The 20,699-nt window shown below is 28.5% G+C and overlaps 2 protein-coding genes and 1 pseudogene across 3 annotated transcripts in view; 1 reads left to right on the forward strand and 2 right to left on the reverse strand.

The window, feature by feature from the left end:
• Window positions 1–6,301: 6,301 nt before the first annotated feature.
• Window positions 6,302–8,404, reverse strand: LOC111638329 (annotated as a pseudogene).
• Window positions 8,405–9,524: 1,120 nt separating this feature from the next.
• Window positions 9,525–10,463, forward strand: LOC111638328. The gene has a single exon (XM_023384021.1). The coding sequence runs from the start codon at window positions 9,525–9,527 to the stop codon at window positions 10,461–10,463; it is 939 nt and encodes a 312-aa protein (XP_023239789.1).
• Window positions 10,464–12,515: 2,052 nt separating this feature from the next.
• The window catches only part of LOC111638327 (F-box/WD repeat-containing protein 7-like), a 47,973-nt gene continuing 39,789 nt past the window's right edge, over window positions 12,516–20,699 (reverse strand). The window contains exons 11-13 of one of the 2 annotated variants that reach the window (XM_023384019.1): window positions 19,677–19,873; window positions 13,565–13,622; window positions 12,516–12,797 (exon numbers count right to left, since the gene is read on the reverse strand). In XM_023384019.1, coding sequence (XP_023239787.1) covers window positions 12,654–12,797; window positions 13,565–13,622; window positions 19,677–19,873 — 399 coding nt within the window. In that variant the 3' untranslated portion in view covers window positions 12,516–12,653. The remainder of the gene's footprint in view (window positions 12,798–13,564; window positions 13,623–19,676; window positions 19,874–20,699) is intronic. The other variant, XM_023384020.1, reaches the window with a different exon arrangement.

The raw sequence follows: 20,699 nt of genomic DNA on the forward strand, positions 1-20,699 counted from the left end.
AAGAGTTTATATTAAAAGGTAAGAGATAGAAAAATCATAAACAAGTGGTCATTGGAAACAACATTTCCTTCATTATAAACGAAGTTGCCATCAAGTGCAATGCCAAGATCTCATTTATCTTTCCTATAGTAGCGATTAATTGAGCGAGATTTGCATTAAAGAGAATAATACATGCATTCGTTTTATCAACTTATACATGTTTGAAAATTAAAAGAATTATTTTGTTATTATTTTTCTCAATTTGTACACTTGTTAAAATCTTTAAACATTCCTTTCTAGTTCAAAAACTATATATTTTCTCACTATAATAGTTAAAGAGGCATTCAGAATATTCAGCACTTTCTACTAACCTATCAAATGTGACTTATTGGAAGTGTAAGACAATGGACACATAAATAATTCTGAAATTATCTGAAGCGAAATCAGGCCGCTGGTCACTCAAGTAAATAATAATATTTCCTCAATTCTGAAATTCACTTTTTTTTAAACCCATTTTCCAAAATGGAAGTGCATCTTACATGCATGGTTCAAAACAATCATTGCAAGCAGATCACTTAACACATTATGTATCAATAATGGATTTTTTTCAACTCAACAATCCTCCATCCAAATGAGTTTTGCTAGTAACAAGCATTTAATTTAGACTTTTTAGTGTTTAAATGGTTTTGAGATCATTGTTACACAGCATTAAAACAAGTACAATAGTTATTATTTACACACGAGAATGGAAATAGAGTCGCCAAACACTCTTCGAGGCACTTGTATTGTTTTTGTAACTTGCTAATTAAATGAAATTTATTATTTTAAAATTTTTCTCTCCTTCAAATTTCATTATTTTACACTCATGGCATATCTTAGAATCAAGAAAATATAGTTACATGATTAATTTTAAAATATCTTAAGAGAAGAATATACTGGAACAGAATTAAAATCCATTACATTTGAATCAAACATTTACTTTCCCACTTGCATCCTTTATAAAGAGAGACACAATTTTGTCAAGATTAATTATCGTGAGTATATTTACTTGTGAGAAGTAGAACAATTAATGGTAACGTTGCAAGCCGGTGCCACATGACTAACTCGTCAAGCAAAATGTTAGCTCATTAGTTTAATTTAAATTAAGTGTTGCAGTGACTGGAAATATTGCATACTAAAGAAATGTAATTTTCATAGTGGAAAGTTGTATGTAGAATGAATGTTTTCAAAAAATTAAAGTAACAGTTTATGTGAAAATGCTTGATATCATCTATTCTTAGAAGGATTTATGTTTACAAATTTTTTAATAAGTGGTAAGCCACAAAATATGTATGTAAGAAAAAAAACATGCTTTTATTGGTCATATTTTTTCAAGATTGGGGTGGACCTCCCATCATATTCAACACAACAAGGTGTTTACATAATTAAATTCTACATCTTGTTATGTTTATCAGGTTTTAAGTGGGGAAGATGAAGGAAGTGGAGCCACCCCTTAAAATATCATTAAAATGCATCCTCATCAGAGGTATGTCCTCAATGTTTCAGCCTTCTATCTTAATTAGAAGTGGATGAAATTTGAGTTGTAAGATTTGAGGACATGATACAAAGAAGTCCTATGAAACTTTTAAGGTGTTTATCTCTAGATACTGTATTATCATAACATTCTGTTCATTAAACTATAAAAAGAATCAAATTTCTGCTTGATAAAGGGTCATCTGTGAATATTTTTTTAATTCACTTATTTAAACTTCTAAATGTCATCATGCAAGTCAGTAGTAAATAAATATTCAATATTTAAATGCAGCAGTGCAGTAATACATGAATAGCTCACAGCACTGCCCAATACAACCTGCAGTATTGCAAAACTTCTTGCTCTACTTCTCACAAGTAAACGTTTTGGTTTGATCACTTTACTTAATCTAGTAATAAAAGATAAATGTAAAAACTGTCTATTGGTGATACAAGTAAATACGTTTAATTGATGAGTACCTTCAACAATATATAACCATCTTCTTCGGGTAATGTGGCAGACAGAACATTAGAAATCTAGAGAAAAGTTATCTTTTATTATTAAGTGACATCTCTTGTTTTTATCTCATAATCTAGTAATATATAACTGTATAACTATGTTATCTATATTGTGCTTAAATTCAAAAAAATGCTAAACATATTCATGTGATTTAGCAAGCAATATAACCAATTAGTTTTTAAAGTTATGAATTTTAACTTGTTCCAATATATTCTTTTTCTAGATTTTTAAAACCAGATAATTAAAAACTATTTAATTACTAAAATAATTGATAGCATATTAATCTATACTGACATATTCTTCTAATCATTAATAAAATTTCTAACTTGATTATAATATCTAAATTATTACAAAAATAGCTGATAATTTAATTTCAAGAGTTTAGAAGTGATTTATATAACATAACTATGATGAAAAAGAATATAAGAAAACTAAATCTACAATTCAGAAAGCTTAAGATTATAACTATTATTAAAAAGGAATAAGTACCTGATAGCTAAGATATATTTCAATCAATAATTTCATAGATAATTAGATCATTAAAAAGAAATTAACAACAACCACTATATACAGGGTGTCTCATACAACACAATTTTGATTCCAGATATAAATCTGGAAATAGTAGTTATGTTGATCTTTGTTTATTCTTTTACAAATAAAGCATGGTACTAAGGAGGAGTGAATTCAATTACTTTGATGGTGAGATCAGCAGTCAGTGAGAAGTTGTTGAAGAGTTTAATGAGCACCACACAGACATTTCATCAATTGAACATGGCGGTCTGGATGAAGCTTGTTAAACTCTTCAACAACAACTTCCAACTGTTGGTCATGCCATCAAAATAACCCAAATTCATTCCTCCTTATTCAGTGCGACACTTTACCTGTAAAAGAATAAACAAAAATTATCACTACAGAATATCCTGTGTAATGTGCAAGTGATCAATTGGTTTTATACTTAATTGTAATATACAAACATCAAATTTCAAAATGAATATTATGCTAACTAAATATGCATAATATTGTATTTTGTACTGAAATATTCAATTTTAATTATTTCAATGTAGTATCTGGTTATTAAGTAGACAATTATGTAGTAAACTTGATTCCCGTTTACTAATGTATTAAGCAAAGAAGTCTGCATTACTATATACTGGTACTGTATTTACATAATAATAATTATAATTTCAATTAAGTTAAACTAAAACATCTAAAGCATTTTTTTATTTAAATAAAAGGATTTGAAAGCTAATTAATTATCATTAATATGTAATTAAATAAATGATCCTTTATAAAATTAAATATTTAATTAACTAATTTTGCATTCAAATTGAAATTTCTAACTTTTTATAAAGTTTAATTTAAGTCTTTTGTAGATTCTATATTATTTTAAGATGTATTTTACATTAAACATAAAAGATTTGTGGGTTTTTTTTTAACTGTATATATATATATTTTTTTAAATTCTTTAACATCACCATTTATTATTATATACAACTATTTTGTAATGAGCTAGACACACAAGAAAATTTGAGCATAGAGAATGATTTTCTTTATAAATATCTGATATTTGATCAAATTTTAAACAGTTATAATTATATAAAAAATTTAAAATATTATTTTAAACTTTTTATCCACTTTCATTTCTACTAAGAACTATATTTTTTTCTCTCAATGTAATAATTTATTTAATTTGTTTTACAGAAAAAAACTTTAAGTGTTAAACTTAATTTATTTTTTAAGAATTGTGAGCAGTATCATTGGTGCATTTGCACAGATATTTTCCATTATACTTAAAACATTATATATAAAATTAATATAAATGTTATATAAATAATATAAATAGCTATGATAAAAAAAACAGAAAATTCATTTGTTTAATACTTAGAAAATTGCATCATATATTCAAATTTCATAATAAGAAATTCAGACATTCATGAAATGTTTATAAATAGCAAAAACAATTTAATTACGAACATTTTCTGTCATTTTTAAAGACCATCTTCAGATAGGTAGATGACTGAAAACATTAGTAATTAAATTGTTTTTGCTGCTTATGAAGGTTTCATGAGTGTCTGAATTTTTATTTTTATGAGATCTTGCAGTTTCTATTTTTCATAATTTGAAAAGAAAAAAAAATCTGAAAGTACTGTATTAAAATATCTTAGATTTAATTAAATGATAATGCTGAATTCTACAGACTGTAACTTGGCTAATTAAATATATAAAGTAATTTGGACTAAAGACAGATAATGTCTTCTAATTATTAAATTTAATAAATGATGATTTAAATTAGTTAATTTTGAACATTGTGTACGCATTGCCAATTACTCTATCCAGACTTCTGTGGAGTGAGTGACCAATATGGTTACATTGTCTAAATTAATTGATCTGGAAGTGAAAATTGGATAGAAGGCTTAGTAGCATAATTGGCAGTGCAGGGCTCAAACCTGCAACTCCTAATTACCATGCAGTATTTGCAGGTTTGAGCCCTGCTCTGAATCAATCTTTTGTTATAGAATATTTTAAAATAATTAACTTTAATTCTAATTATTAAATTTCATACAAGAAAGAGATTTAATCACTGACCTTTAATCTAAATTACATAATATCTATATATTTAATTAGCCAAGTTGTAGCTCAAGAATCAAGCATTAAAGCATTACCATTTTATTTGTAAATTTTGGGCTTGGTTTACTGTATACCTTAGATTTGATCAATATAACAAAATATTAAGCTTGTATTTTATGTAAACAATATTTCTTACTTTGAAAAATATCTGATTATTGTATTAAATACATTCATTATATATAATATTTATATTCATAATTGTTTTTATTTGTTAAGTTTTATATATATCATATTAAAAAATAGTCATCAATAGTTTTCTTTAGATGAAAGTTTATTATTCAGAAAATATGCATTAATATAAGCAGTCATCATCTGATTTGAAGGAAAAATTTATTCCAGCAATAACCTTTCATTGGCTAACATTATCTGATTATATAATTTTATATTGTAATATAAGTTTATAGTAGAAGACTGCTTACACTTTTACTATTATGACTACGTATATTGATTTAATACAATGCTTTATAATGGAAAATATCAAAGTGCAAATTTGCTGTTTCTGAAGTTATGAAATGATACTCTCAAATATTTTCATCATATTAACAAAAATTTATATTTCTATCTCTTAAAATCCTTTTATAATTATACATTTTCTTTTTTAAAAAAAAAATAAATCAGAAAGCTTTCAAGAAAAAAAAATGAATATCCAAAAGATTTTTCTTTATATTATTTGCAATTTGATTTGTAATTGATCAAAATATTTAGATTCCCATAACATTAATTTGTATATTAGATTAACCACATTAATACATTTACAATTCATACTACTTATTATGGGAATATTAATGTATTGTACTAGATATTAACAATGTTTTCTATCGTATGTATATTAGATCCATTCAGTACCAAACCTAAATTAGCCTCTTTTAAACATGCTTAAACACCAAATCTTCCAATTGCTTTAAATTTATAAATAAATAATTAATAATATATATTAATGAAATTTTCGAATTTAAATTACTTTTTTCACTTATAGAATCTCAATATCTATTGAGATAAAAATAAATTGTTACTTCATTAAGTCTTAAAAATTCACAAATTAAAAAGTTTAGTCTAATGCAGTGGTTCTCAACTAGCATGCCATGAAGTCTAGTGCTGGGCGATTAATCAATCACAATCGAAATTAATTGATTATAACAGGAATCAATTACCTCATAATTGAATAGAACATTAATCGATTAAACAAATTTGTCCCGCCAATCAGAGCTCAGGAGTGGACTGATAGATCAAGTCACGAGAATGCAAGAAGATGATGATGAAGCAGATTAAACAAACATGGCGCTGACTATGAAGACATCAGAAGTCTGGCATTATTTTTAAAAAAATGTTGGAATGGATTTTGCAGAATACACAATCTGCAAAAAGTGTGTGGAAATACAACTAATTTTGCGATGCATTTGAAAAATTATCATGAACATATTTTTCGGAAGGTGGAAGTTGATAATCGTCCTACTACCTCACATAGTCAATCTGACCACATGGAAGTTGTGGAAGTGGAAGATAATACAGTAGAGTCTCGAAAACTCGGCCTAATGTGGACCGAAGGGTGGGCAAGTTTGTGAAAATTCCGGGTTATCGGGAATGGGGTTAAAAAAGGATAAGTATGCGTGTTTCCTCAGAAAATACTGTACTGTACTTGTATGTATTGTTTGCTTGAAAATACAACAGAGAATAAACTGCTCAAATACCCTTAAACATAGGAAAAGTACGTACTTTATAAAGCCTTTACTACATGAAAATGAAAATTAATGAATACACAATGTACAGTAATTTACCTGATAAGACAAACCTCAGAAAAGCATAAAGCTGTCTACAATGAAAATTATCTAGCCGACTTTGCAAAAACTGGCTACTTTTTTAAAAAGAAATGCGTAATGTCCTGTTGTCTTCTGCACTGCACTCTGTGTTTTGCTGCTTCATCACGAAGATGACGAAGAAACAGTAAGTCCATTACCAACGCACCTTGTTGTTCAAAATACTGAAGGGTGGTTTCGACAGCCTTTAGTCTCTCACTATGTGATATTTTAGGAGCTTGTACGGTGGAGTCCTCAACGTTAACATATTCATCATTTTCCGGCAAAACTGTGCCAGCAGCAATAATTTCTGCATCGGACATAATGTTTTGGTAATATCGTTCTGGAACCACTGTTCGACGTCATTTTCGTCGGCTTCTGCATATCCAGGAACTCTTTTCAGCAGGTCGAGTAAGTTTACATTTTCTGCATCATCATGTTCAACGAAGTCATTTCCCTCGTGATCAAGGAGTTTTTGCCAGGAACAAATTAGTGTTAATGACTCTAACTCATTCCAGGCATCTGCCACCCAACCAACAACATCCAATAGGTTAATTTTCTTTAAGTTCTGGATAAGACCTTGATCATCATCGTTTGCAGAAAGAAGGGAGGATAACAGCTTGTGTCTATATCTTCTCTTGAGACTAACCAAAACTCCTTGGTCCATTGGCTGGCATAATGCTGTGACATTGGGTGGTAAAAACATTGCTCGTATGTCCCCATTTTTTAACTCTTCAATGTATGGGTGCGAAGACACGTTGTCCAAAATCAGAATAGCCTTCCTTGACAGGTTTTTAGATTTTACAAACTGCTCAACTGATGGAACAAATACTCCATGAAACCATTCTTTGAAAATTGTACAGCTCATCCAGGCATGTGACTGGTTTCAGTACCAAACTGAAAGTTTACCCATTACAATGTGCTTACACACACGTGGTTTCTTTGATTTTCCTATGAGACCAAGCTTTAATTTGTGCTCACCTGTTACATTACTGCATGCTAGGATTGTTACCCTCTCCTTGCTTCTTTTAAAACCTGGGACTGATTGTTCTTCCTTGAAAGCAAGACTTTTTGTTGGTAGCAGTTTATAATTTAACCCTGTTTCATCACAATTGTACAATTGCTCTCCGGTTAAACCTTCAGCTTTGATAAATTTCTGAAAGTTTTTTCTAAACTGAGACATACCCTCCATGTCCCCAGATAGTTTTTCCCCACAAATACTAAGCTGCCGGACTCCATAGTGTTTCTTCCAGCAATCAAGCCAGCCAGTGCTTGCGACAAATTTAGGATCATTGTGTTTTTTAAATTCTTCGTAAAATTTCAAGGCTTTCTCTTGCAAGATTGGCCCACTAATTGGCGTGCCCCTCTCATTTAATGAGGTAAGTGAAGCACTTTACATTTGGCAAAACCAAATGTAAAGTGCTTCACTTACCTCATTAAAGCCACTTTTCCTCATACTTTTCCTTTCTTTCAATGTTTCTGTACACATTCTGTTAACACACCACAACTCAATTTCCATCCGCTTCTTCTTCCAGTCTCCAATCGTACTTTTGCCAACTCCCAAGTCCTTAGCCACTGCACCGACACTTTCTCCCTTATCCAGTCTCTTTAATGCCCACAACTTTTGCTCCATAGACATGTTCACTTGTTTTCTTTTAACGGAAGATGCCATCGCAGAGTACTGTTGTTATGATGGAATCGTTTAGATGTATGGTTTCTGCGCTTTTCCTCTTTTTCAAACAAACAACGGTTGTTGCTGTAGAAATACGGATCGAGAAACGACCGTTAGTTTTGAAAACAGAATAGATGATTGGCCGTCGATCATCGGATGATCACATGGACCTTTAATAGGACTAAGAAGCACTCATTGGTCAATCAGCACTATCTACATTCCATATAAAAACATTAAGTTTAGACAGGAGAGTTAATGCTTCTGACACAATATAGTGCTATAAATTAAGACACTTGGCGGATTTTCTCATCTTTATTTAGTTGATAAAGATGAGAAAATCCGCCAAGTGTCTTAATTTATAGCACTATATTGTGTCAGAAGCATAAACAAATAGCAAAGCACGGTTTCATATCATCAAAAAAAAAAAACAGGAGAGTTAAGTTCACCTAAGTTCATTTTAGCCCTGCCAGAGTGTGGCCAAGTTATCCAGACTGTCGGGTTATTGAGTGCCGAGTTTTCGAGACTCTATTGTAGTAGGCCTAACAGTGCTATTTCTACCTCTTCACAGTCGTCACAAATAAGTGTCATTGATTCGTTTACCCTGATTTCATCTTACAGTGGTAAGTTAAAGTCAAACTTTTATGAACATTTCAAAAGTTATTGTGGTTTATTGAATATACCTTTTTACATTTTTTGACTATTTTATTTTATTGAATAATGTTAACTTACTTGATTTGTCTTGCCACAGGGTGGCAAGAACCCTAACTACCACGTGGCAAGACAAATCAAGCAAGTTAACATTATTCAATTACTACAACCTGCCACACAATTTTTAAAAAACCATTTAATTATATATTTTATTTTATATTAAGTTATTTGATTATATCAACGATTAATCTACTGATTGTCTTTTTTATTTTCAGAAGGAGGTGATAAGAACAAACATATTATAAATGGACTTGTTTCATTCATTATAAAAGATAATCTACCTGCTGATATTGTGAATGGAGATGGCTTCAGAAAATTTATGAAGATGGTAAATCCACATTTTCAAGTAATAGACAGGAAAACGGTTCAAAATAAAATAGATTTGAAGTTTCATTTCTGCCAAGAACTGCTACGAAAACTTTTTCATCCCAAAGTAAGATTTATCTTACAACAGATTCCTGGACTGATTCCTTTAACGTACGTTCACATCTTGGAACTACTGCTCACTTTGTGGAGGATTATGTTTGTAAAAGTGCAATAATTGGACTTAAACATTTAGAAGCAAGTCATACAGCTGAATATTTGTGCAAGTGCTAAAAGAAACCTGTTCAACTGTTGGGATTGAAAAACACAAAATAGTTGCAGTTGTTACTGATAATATGGCAAACATTTGAAAAGCAGTAGACCTTTTCATCAGAAAAGATAAACACCTTAAATGCTTTGTCCGTTCTTTAAATCTCGCAGTGCTGATGTACCAGAATTTAATGAATTGCTAAACAAAGTGAAAGCCATTATTTCATTTTTTCATCACAGCACAACTGCAAGCCATCAGCTGCAAAAGGAACAATTATCTTCAGGAGAAACTTCCCCTTTGAAACTGAAAATCAGTGTACTCACCAGATGGCCAGATGGAACTCAGTATATGATAATTAGGCTGGATCAATTTTTGAAAATTAAAAATGCAGTTGCCATTGTGCTACAGAAACAAAAAGATGCTCCCGATATGTTTGTTAAAAGTGAGATGGAAATCTTGGAAGAATCCTTCAAACTTTTGAAGCTATATTACTTGGCAACCATTGAACTGATGGGTGAGAAGTACACAACAGTTAATAAAGATATTCCTGTTGTTGGCCTCATTGCAAAAGCTCTGGAGGCAACAAACCCCATCACAAAAATTGGAAAAAATCTAAAAAAGGCCTGTTTCAATAATATCAACAAACAATTTTGTGGCATAGAAAATAATATGTTATACAGTGTTTCTACATTGTTAGATCCTGGATTTAAGAATTCAGATTTCAAAAGCAAAATATGTGCTGCAAATGCAATTTCTTTCATCAATAACTATCTATTCCAGCAGATTAAATATGAAGTAGATTGTGTGGAAACCTTAAGAAAAACCATTAAAAGCACAGATGAGTATAGTCTATGGTCACATAGGGAAATCGGAAATCCCATAAAGTCTGAAGAAGGGTTTTGTACTACATTTAAAACTTACTTAGAAGCTGTAACTATACCTCACAATGTTGATTCTCTTGTTATATGGCAGCGTTACAACGTTTGCCCATTTCAATTATCACCTTGCGAAACTGGCTGTTATATATTTAGGTATTCCAGCAACCTCAGTACCTGCAGAACGTCTTTTTTCAAAAGTTGAAATATTATTACAAAGAAATGATGTGCATTGCATCCAAAAAGAGTTGAGAAACTTGTTATTATGAGTATCTTTGAGTTTAATGATATACTTTCTTTTTCATTATAGTTTGTTTAGTAATATTGCAATTACAAATTAATAAATGTTCTATAAAAATGTGAAACCTGTGAGTGGTCTTTTTGTTAACAAGTATTATTAAAAATAATAGTGGTTTACTAACTTAATAAACACTGTTGTTATTAAAGGTGTGGTAATTGATTGATAATCAATTATCATATCCTAATCGATTTCTGTAATCGATTTTCATTTTTTAGGTAATCGCCCAGCACTAATGAAGTCATTCTAAGAGTACTACAAAATGAATAAAAAAAAAACTAAAGTGAGACATTTTAAAATTTATAAAAAATAAAAAACAAAATGTACTTCTCTGTGTTATCAACTATATTTAAGATGTTTGTAGCAGTAAACTATTATAGAAAAAGTATTAGAGAGAGCTCTGTGATTGAATTGTTGGCAAATCAGTAATATTTAATAATAAAGTGTGCCATATTTCCAAAAATGTTGAGAACCACTAATCTAGTGTATGAAATATATGATAAATTTACTATAAAACCTGAAATTACACAATAAATACACAAAATACACAAAAAAAAAATATTAAATGACAATGGTTTCAGTGGGAAAACAATGCAAATAATAAAAGATATAATTTGAATATACAGTAGAGCGTCGATTATCCGAAAGTCAATTATCCGAAACGTCAATCATCTGAAAGAATTCCAGTCGGCAAATTTAAATTTTCGCCAATGCTGTGGCGCTGCAATCTTTGGCTATGTCTTGGGCTACTCAAATATTTTACGTTTTTGATACTAAATTAACTTCTGAAGTATAATTTTTTATTGTTTTTATATTTTTCAATATATTTATTTTGTTTGTACAAACTAAAAAAATAATTTTTAATGATACAATAGTCTTCGTTAGGTTTAACATTGACGAAAATTCAACACGAAGTGACACGCAAAGGAGAAAAATTTTAACATGGAATAACTTAATATATTTTTTCGTACATAATCAGTTATTCGAAATATCGATTTTTCGAACAACCCAGTCCCAGTTGATTCGGATAATCGACGCTCTACTGTATTTATGATAAAGTTAACATTGCATAAAAGTTCATATATGTAACTATTTTTTGCTTTTAATAATAATATATTTGTTTGCATGTGAAAAAATTCATTATCCATCTGATTTTGAATTAATGCTTTTTGACTTGAGAAAAAGTTTTTATTATTTGTATCATTTTTCCACTGACACTTTCTTTCACGAATGCTAATACTAATAAAACTTATGGACACGAAGCAAACATTTTTAATAAAAATCTTAAATTTTCTGATAAAAAAAAGGCTAGCAATTTAACACACAATAAATGCAAGGAAGATATCCTAGTACTAAGTATTAATGCTCTTCCATTTATACCTATCAATGAAAGTCTGAGAACACATTTATAAGTTGCATATTATATACACAATATACATAGTATATACAACATTATTAATTTCATTCCAGCACAAATAACCCATATTTTACAAATTATTACGTCTTTTACCTTTTCTTCACAGCATTTCAAATATAATAATTAATACTGTAGATTTGCATCACAAATTATGATGAAATTTAAAATGACTATTTTCAATCATTTATTAGCTGATGCAATTGCTAAGCAATTTTGGTTCTATTATTATTTCATTTGCTTATTTACACTATATAACTGTGATTTTTGAATAACTATAATCAATTAGAATGTTTTCTTTCATTCTCTTTGTTTAAATATGAAATACAGTGAACAACAGAGTTCAAAGGCATTATTTTTTTATGTTTACAAATAGTTTTGATATTATTAATATGATAAGCAATGTTTTAATACTTTGATAATAATATCTTTAAAAAAAATTATAAAAAAATTAAGATTATCTTCAAACATATCCAATTTTTTTTTAACTTTCAACTTACTTTTGAGCAAATGCTATTTATTATATTTGTTTTATGAATGTGCATATCAAATTAAAAATAAAATTAAATGCATAGCATAAATTATGCTTTTAAGAAAATTTCATTTTTCAATTAAAATCATAAGGAAGACTATAAAATTCACTTCAAAAAATATTCTTATTTTGCATATCACAAACACAATATTTAACATACGCTAAAATCCCATAATTTTACAGTTTGATCATATGATCCTGACACAATGACGCCGTCATTAAACTGAAGACAAGTTACTCCGTCTGTATGGTTACGTAATGTGACAAATCTTTGTCCAGTTTCAAGACTCCATACCTGAATTACATAAAATTAGAATTTAAATCTTATGAACAGTATAAAAATTTTATGTTAAAGTTTAATACAATTATATTTTTGATAATTATATTCTTATTTCTTCATTTAATTATTGATAAATGTGAATGATATAGCCTTGAAAGACAGTATACTATCCAAAACCATAATTAGCAAAACATTAAAGAAAAATTGACATTCTAACATTTGAGAAAGTCAACTATCAGTCATAATTATTTATGACTGATAGATGATATTCCCTAATTTGTTGATAGTTAAATAAAAAACTTCAAAGATGATCTTTCAAAATTAGTATTTTATGCTTTATATTATACTTTATATATGTATATTGACAACCTTATTTAAAAAAAAATTAATGTTAATAAATATCTTATCAAAATACAACTTATTCTAAATTGATATTAATTATATTAAATTACATTATTATTCTTGTTTATAACAGTAACTATAATCAAATATTAAAAACAAAATTTGTTTCAATGTAGCAATATAATTTTTAATAATAGAAGAAAAAACCATAGTTTAATCATTTATTTATTTATTTAATGTTTGCTTATTATATTTTTTATAGCAGAATATTTTTTGAACATGAAAATAAAATTTTGAATTATCAATCTAATGCATATTAAATAACTACATACTAAACAGTATTATTACTAAAATTTTAAATTAAATGTTATTGTAAATACTTCTATAAAAAGTATCAAGATAATTTCATTTTTGTTACTTCAAATTCTCTAAAAACTTACTTTGAGAGTTTTATCATCTCCAGCACTTACAATTCTCCAATGATCAGCTTGTAAGCATCTATCAATAAATTGTTCATTTTAGTAATTTTATATTTAATAATTTTTATAAATTATAATTATACTGTAATAAATTTTTCATTTGCATTTCAGTTTATCTGACTGAACATTTATATTGTTCTCATATCTTTAGTTACTACTAATTATCAAGTTATGCTGAAGTTTTTAAATTAATTTTTTCAGCATTATTTAAGAATAAAATCAAAGGTGAAATAATATAGTTTAACAAACTAAAGAAAAACAATTAACTACCATTTTAAATTTTCTACACATTAGCCATTATGAAATGTATAAATGAGAATACATTTTCAAAAAATCAATTATAATAACAACAATTATTCTCTTAATATAATGCCATCAAATTAGTTTGATGATAATTTTCATTGACAAAAACCAATATCAGATAAATTAAACTCTTGTTATTATTGGCCATGATATAACAGACAGCTCATTGTTACTGATGGTATGGTTGGATAAACAATTCACAACAGGAAAAATTATAAGATATTACACACCCCTGAATAAGAGACTCTCAATATTATGGACCAATGCAGGTAATCTCCTAGAATTATTTCCCATTCATGTGCATGGACTTGTCACTTTCTTATGCTTCAGTTTCAGATTTGCCATGTGCAGCAGCAAAGTTTGAAGCAGTACAGTGACGTCATGGAAAACACCAACAAAAAATGTAAAGTAATAATGTTAAGTAATAAAATTTTCTGTGATAAAAGAAATAAGTGATAGTAAAAGTCAAGCTGATGTTGCTTGATACAAGAGTTTGAATAAACAAATAGTTCCTGAAATATGGAAAAAATATGGAAAAAAAAGATACAAGCTTTATTAACTCAATAGGTAAAATAAAAATAAAAATAAAAATCAAAGATATAGTAAATTGATCATTTTTTAATCAGTGAATTTGAAATTTGATTGAAAAATCAATAAAAAAATTATGAAAAAATTAATCATGATTGTAATGTTTTAATAATTTCAGTAATCTTTAAGAAATTTGTTTAATTAAATTGGGTCCAAACAATAATCTGATACTAATGAATCTCTTTTTATAATGCCAATTGTTAATATTTTTGGCCATTTTTATATTTCTAAAATAATGCACCAATAAGTGTAAAGCTGTTGTCAAAAATTTTAAAGCATGTTTAAAGTTATTGAATAAGTTTTTTCTTTAAATTTGACAATTGAGTGTGTATATTACACTATAGTAAATGAACATTCAGCAAGTTTTAATAGCAATTTTTAATATCTAGCATGTAGGAGGAGCTCATCCTGAACTCAAAAAAACTGGTTATAAAATAGATCAGTAAATAATAACAAGATTTCTTTAAGTAGTCCTTTCATACAGCAAAAAGCTGCTGAAGTTGTAAAAGAGCTGAATAATTGAAAGTTTCAAAACAAGCAAAGGATAACTATCAAAGTTTCAGAAGCATCATTCCATAACTATATCAGAAGAATCAGGATCAGCAAATCATGCTGCAGCTGAAGGAAAAGTGGCCACTTATTTCCTGTAACTACAACACAGTAGATATTTTCAAACTGTGATGAAACTGGTTTGTTTTACAGAATATTACCATCAAAAACTGACTTTTTATTGCTATCATTGCAAAAGTGGCAAGCAGACAAAAGAAAGGCTTACACTATTGCTTTGTACCAATATGACAAAATCTAGAACAAAAAAATTGCTTGCAATAGTTGGTTCAGAGACCTCATGCTTTTAAAAATGTCAAAACAGTACAGAGTAGGAATATACAAATATAACACACCAACTGAAACCCAATATTAAGCAAATATACTCTCACAACTGCTTTCTTCAGTTTAATCTAAATTTATTAATTAAATATTATAATTATTAATTTTAATACGAGATAGCACCTAACGCCTCACTCTAGTGCCAAATCATTTCTAATTTATATCATTTCATCCAAATTTAGTCCAATCATTTACGGCAGTTGTGGGAGTATATTTACAGAGTAGGAAGACTGCTCTGTACAAGACACAGTAATAAAGTATGGATGACTCATGATATATTTCATGAATGGCTTATTACTGGGATAAAGTTAGGATGACAGAAGAGAAAAATTTTGTTATTGACGGATAATTGTGCTGCACGTGTCCAGCCTAAGAATCTTAAATGAATTCAACCACACTTTTTGCTACCAATGTGATTTATCTAATACAACCTAGGAAACAAAAAATAATACAAAATTTTAAAATTTGACACAGATTCTTAATACTCAAACAAATACTGCAGCATTTGAATATGAGTAACACTACCTGGATACCTGTTCTGCTGAAACATGGGCATGTATAAAACCAACTACAGTTGTACACTGCTTTTACCATTCAAAACTTTTATGGATTTGATTCTGCAGATGACAACAAAATTTAAGAAGAGAAAGACTGAAATCATTTTTAAGTTTTTGTAAATGCTGACATTTTATCATCATAAACAGAAATGCAAGATTTTACTGAATTTGAAATAAAAATCTTGACGTAGATGAAAAATCGCAATATCTTAATCTAATGATTTAACTTTTTTGAACTACTTAGATATAAAAACAACTTTGTTAATTACCCTCATATATCAAAATAATTGATTGTATCTTATTATAAAATGTACTAAACCTAATATAAATTTGCAAATATTGCAAAAATTCAAATATTAAATTTTATTTACTGTTCAATAAATTTAATAAAAGTAATGTTAAATACCATTAAGAAAAGTTTAACCAAATTTATTTTATTTATTTTTTAAAATTAAATTTTTAGCATCTTACAACTTCACTGCAATAAACAGAAGTTACTCATTACTATCAGAACTGACTGTATAATTAATTGTTGATATTTTCTAATCTTATATGCACACAAAAAAAAAATCAACATTTGTAGTCTTGCAAAGAAATTGTTTTATATATATTATACATACTGTACATAGTCAAATATGCTTTATTCAAATTGTTAAATAATTCAAACCTTAAAATTTGTATCAGTTAACGAACAATTTGGACTGTGAACAAATCGAACAATGAACACTTTCACAAAGGATTTTTATGTTCAGACAACAAACACATGCTCAGATAATGAACACCTCACAGAACAAACACAAGAAGAAATGATGTAAAATAACAAATACTGATTGATCTTCCCTTATCTCCAGGTAACAATATGAAACCTTTTGGAGTGCGGGAGATGTCGACATTGATGCTCAACCCGGTATATACTGATCGGATAGCATTCCTCCAAACTTTGAAACTCTCTGTTTTAATTCCATCCTTTTGTTTACCTTAATGACAGAAAGAAATCTTTTATAGTCTTCGTGAGACTGTCGGATGGATATTCATTAAGTTTTGCGTCAGTTTTTCTTTTTGAAAAGTGAGAGTTTAACTGTCCCATCAGATATTCGTGAACATTTTAACACCAAATTTCGAATTTCATCCAGGCCTCACATTTACATAAATTTTTTGTGTGCTAATTGATTTCTGTTCTCTGAATTTTTGTAAGTTTTTTTTGAACTTTTTATTTAAAAAAAGAAAATGATAATATTATGGAGACTAAAAAGAGTGGAGTGTCAAGAACTGTGCTTACCATAGAAACCAAGCAAGAGATAATAGCCAAAGTAAAGAGCAAGCAGATGTTGCTAGCAGTATGGCTTGAACAGGTCTACAGTAGGCACAATCTTATTTAAGAAAGATATAATCAAGAAGACTCAAGCAGCTAAAGGAGTAATGAAAATCACATCTGAGAAACAAAGAATATTGAAGAGCTCATAATTGAACCTGAAACTGATCTGACAACAGAAGAACACCAAGAACTCTTAAATGAAGAACATCAAGAAACTCAACAAGATATGTTTTCTTCTGAAAAAGAGGACCAATGCCAATATCTGCTATTAAAGATCTTTTGAAGAAGTGGGAGAAGAATAGAATGGCATCCAAACCAGGTTGAGGTTAATATGCTTGAGAATCTCTACGATGACAATGCTATTAATTACTTCCAAAAAATCCAGAAGAAGAGAGAAAAGCAATCAACATTGGACAGATTCTTTAATGCCCCATAAACAAAAAAAATAAAACACAACTGATAAAAATGCCAGACTGTGTACATGTATTTTTATTATTACATATAAAATGAATATAGTAAAAAAGTATATAATTTATTTATTTTTTGAATCTCCAGAACAAATTAATCAAATTTCTGTAAAAATCAATGGTAAATCAATGATCAGTTAATGAACAATTTGGGTAGCACACATGGTCTTGGAACGGATCATAACCTCACTGACATATATCAGGGTTGCGACCTTTGACCTGCAGGGTTAAACCTGATATATCTTGTTACAGTATAGTATGTTTTTGATATTAGATGTCACTATGCATCATAATTTTTATATTAAAACAAACTTTTGAAATATAATTTTTTAATTAAAAATTGAATACATGTTATCATGTATGCTGTTATAATTTTTTATATTTTTCAATATATTTATTTTGTTTGTGCAAAATAAAAAAAATAATTTTTAACGATACAGTAGCCACGATTATTATTAAAAAAAATTGTTAGGCTTAACATCGACAAAAATTCAACATGACAGCCATACACAACAGAGAAAAATTTCAACATGGGATAGGTTAACCAATCACCCACTGTACTTCAATAAGTGTTAAACTGAATTTTTTACTTTAAATTTGAATAATTCATAGCTACAGATTTCATATTTTAAACATGAAACTGAAGAAAGAAAGCCTCGTACAGTCTTCTAGTTTATACAGTGCACATGTTTCAGGTATTTTCTGAAATGCAAATATTCTGTAAATTCCTGAACTGTGACAAAAATGTAACATTTCATAGTTTTAATAACATTTTTAGATGTCTAGATAGCAAAGTGTTTAGCTATGTTTTTTACAAAGCGTAAGCATGAAACACACACAATTTTATCTTTAGCTTAAAAAGTTGAAATAAATAAAGGAATGGAAAAAAAAAAATCTAATAACACCAACTAACATGGAATACTACCAAACATTGGAAACTTGGAAAAACTACTTTAATTTTCAAAAATGACTAAGTTGAATTTTTAATAATTTAATAATTTTTAAACCCTTCTTGATCTCTCTTGTAATTGAATTGAAGTCAATTATATATATAAAAGTTTACTAACTGTGAACATTATATGAAATATAAAAACATTTTTTATTAGGTACATAAATTATTAATTTGTCAATTTACATGTGGGATACAATGCTAATTTGATTTCTATTTTATTTATATAAATAAATTAAATTAAGATGGGAAACTATGCTGTAACAGTTGAAATTTAACAACTGTCAAAATTACTATAACGGGAATAAAAAGCAAATGAGCAAAATTATTGTGACATCATCAAAATGCCAGGCTGTAATTTTTAATCATATTTTTAATTTATTTAATTTAAGATACATGCTACAATTTTAGTAGTATCTTGCACTAGTACTATACATCATACTGTTCCTCTATCCAACAGAGTTATGTCAGTCATCTATCTAACTCCATTCTGGTGAAAATTTTTGAATTCAAATCATGTGACTTCCAGTCCAGACTGGAAAGTTCCTATATACTTAAGGCCTCTCTCTTACCTCTAAGCCTTCCATATCTGGTCTCAAGTTTAATCTATCTAACTCTATTCTTGAGATTAATGACAGACAGCCACCAGTGGAAATTTATAGGTCTGCAATTTGAATATTGCAGTTCAATAAATAAGAAACAAATAAATGTTCTCCTCTATCTCAGAACACATTTATGTACTTTGTCTTTACTTCTATAAATTTATATGAAACATATATCTGTTCAGGAAGGATTAACAAGATCATGATGTTAGGTTAGCATAATTTCACCAAAAAGTTAATGAAGAAATTATTATTATAAAATATAGAAATTGGGATAATAAAACAAAAATAGTAAAATCTTGGACAATAATTTATAGGATTAAAATTACTATAGCATTAATAAATAGTTTAATCATTTACAGATCTACTTATAGTTAATTGAATATTTCAGTTATAAAATATACCTTACTACACCAGTATGGCCTTCAGATTTCATCCAATCTAATGTACTTAAACAATTGCCAGTATTTATGTTCCAAAACTTAATAGTTCGATCCAAAGAACCACTTATAATCTTTGAAGAATCAAATTGAAGGCATGTTACTGCATCTTGATGGCCACAAAGTGTTAAAACACAGTGTCCATCAATCTGTTTCCACACCTAAGACAATTGAAAAATCATTAATGATTACATAAAAACAAACTATAAAATTTAAATAAAATAAAATTGTGTCAGCAAAGATAAACAAACAACTGTAATTTTCAAATGATCATTATAAAATTAAATTTGTTGTTACTTATTTGCAATAATTTTATTTTCAGAAATATGAAAACATCTTAATTGATATACAGTAATACCTCGACTTACGCAAACCCGGAGTTACGCGATTTTCAAATCTCGTCGATTCGTCTTTTGTTTGAGCGCCACGTAACCCTTGATTACTCACTCCCCCACACTATTGTTCAGCTTACATGTTCGGATGTGTCGCGCGGAATCCACACAAAAGCTACAATTTATTTTGTGTTATTTATTTCTGTGTCTTATATCTACGGAGACTCGAGACTCTATTATGTCATCCAAACAAAGTAGAACTGATTCTTCTGCATCAAACAAGACGATAAAAACTTTATCTTTGGAATGTAAAGTTAACATTGGGTATGTTCGTAAAGTCGAACGAATTAAACGAGAATGAAGTCATCGTTATTCCTATTTCGTTAGACTTTTCAAACGATTCGTTACTAACGCGTTTAACTCGTTTGACTTTACGAACGTAGCCATTATTAAAGACTTCGATACAAAAATGAAAATTTGTGAATTGGCAAAGAAGTTTGATCTACCGGAATTGTCAGACAGAACAACTATTAAAGGCAAAGAAAAAATTCTCGAAGCTGTGAAAAATGCTCAATCTTTAAATTCAAGCATCATTCGTAAACGTCACAGTATTATCGCTGAGATGGAAACAATGTTAAAATTATGGCGTAATAAT

This window comes from Centruroides sculpturatus, unplaced genomic scaffold (genome assembly GCF_000671375.1).
Source record: "Centruroides sculpturatus isolate CEXI.00-Female unplaced genomic scaffold, Cexi_2.0 scaffold1186, whole genome shotgun sequence".
Classification (NCBI taxonomy): Eukaryota; Metazoa; Arthropoda; class Arachnida; order Scorpiones; family Buthidae; genus Centruroides; species Centruroides sculpturatus.

Excerpts from the sequence above, each read along its gene's own strand:
- LOC111638328 (XM_023384021.1), top strand. The coding sequence starts at position 9,525 with ATGCTTTGTCCGTTCTTTAAATCTCGCAGTGCTGATGTACCAGAATTT.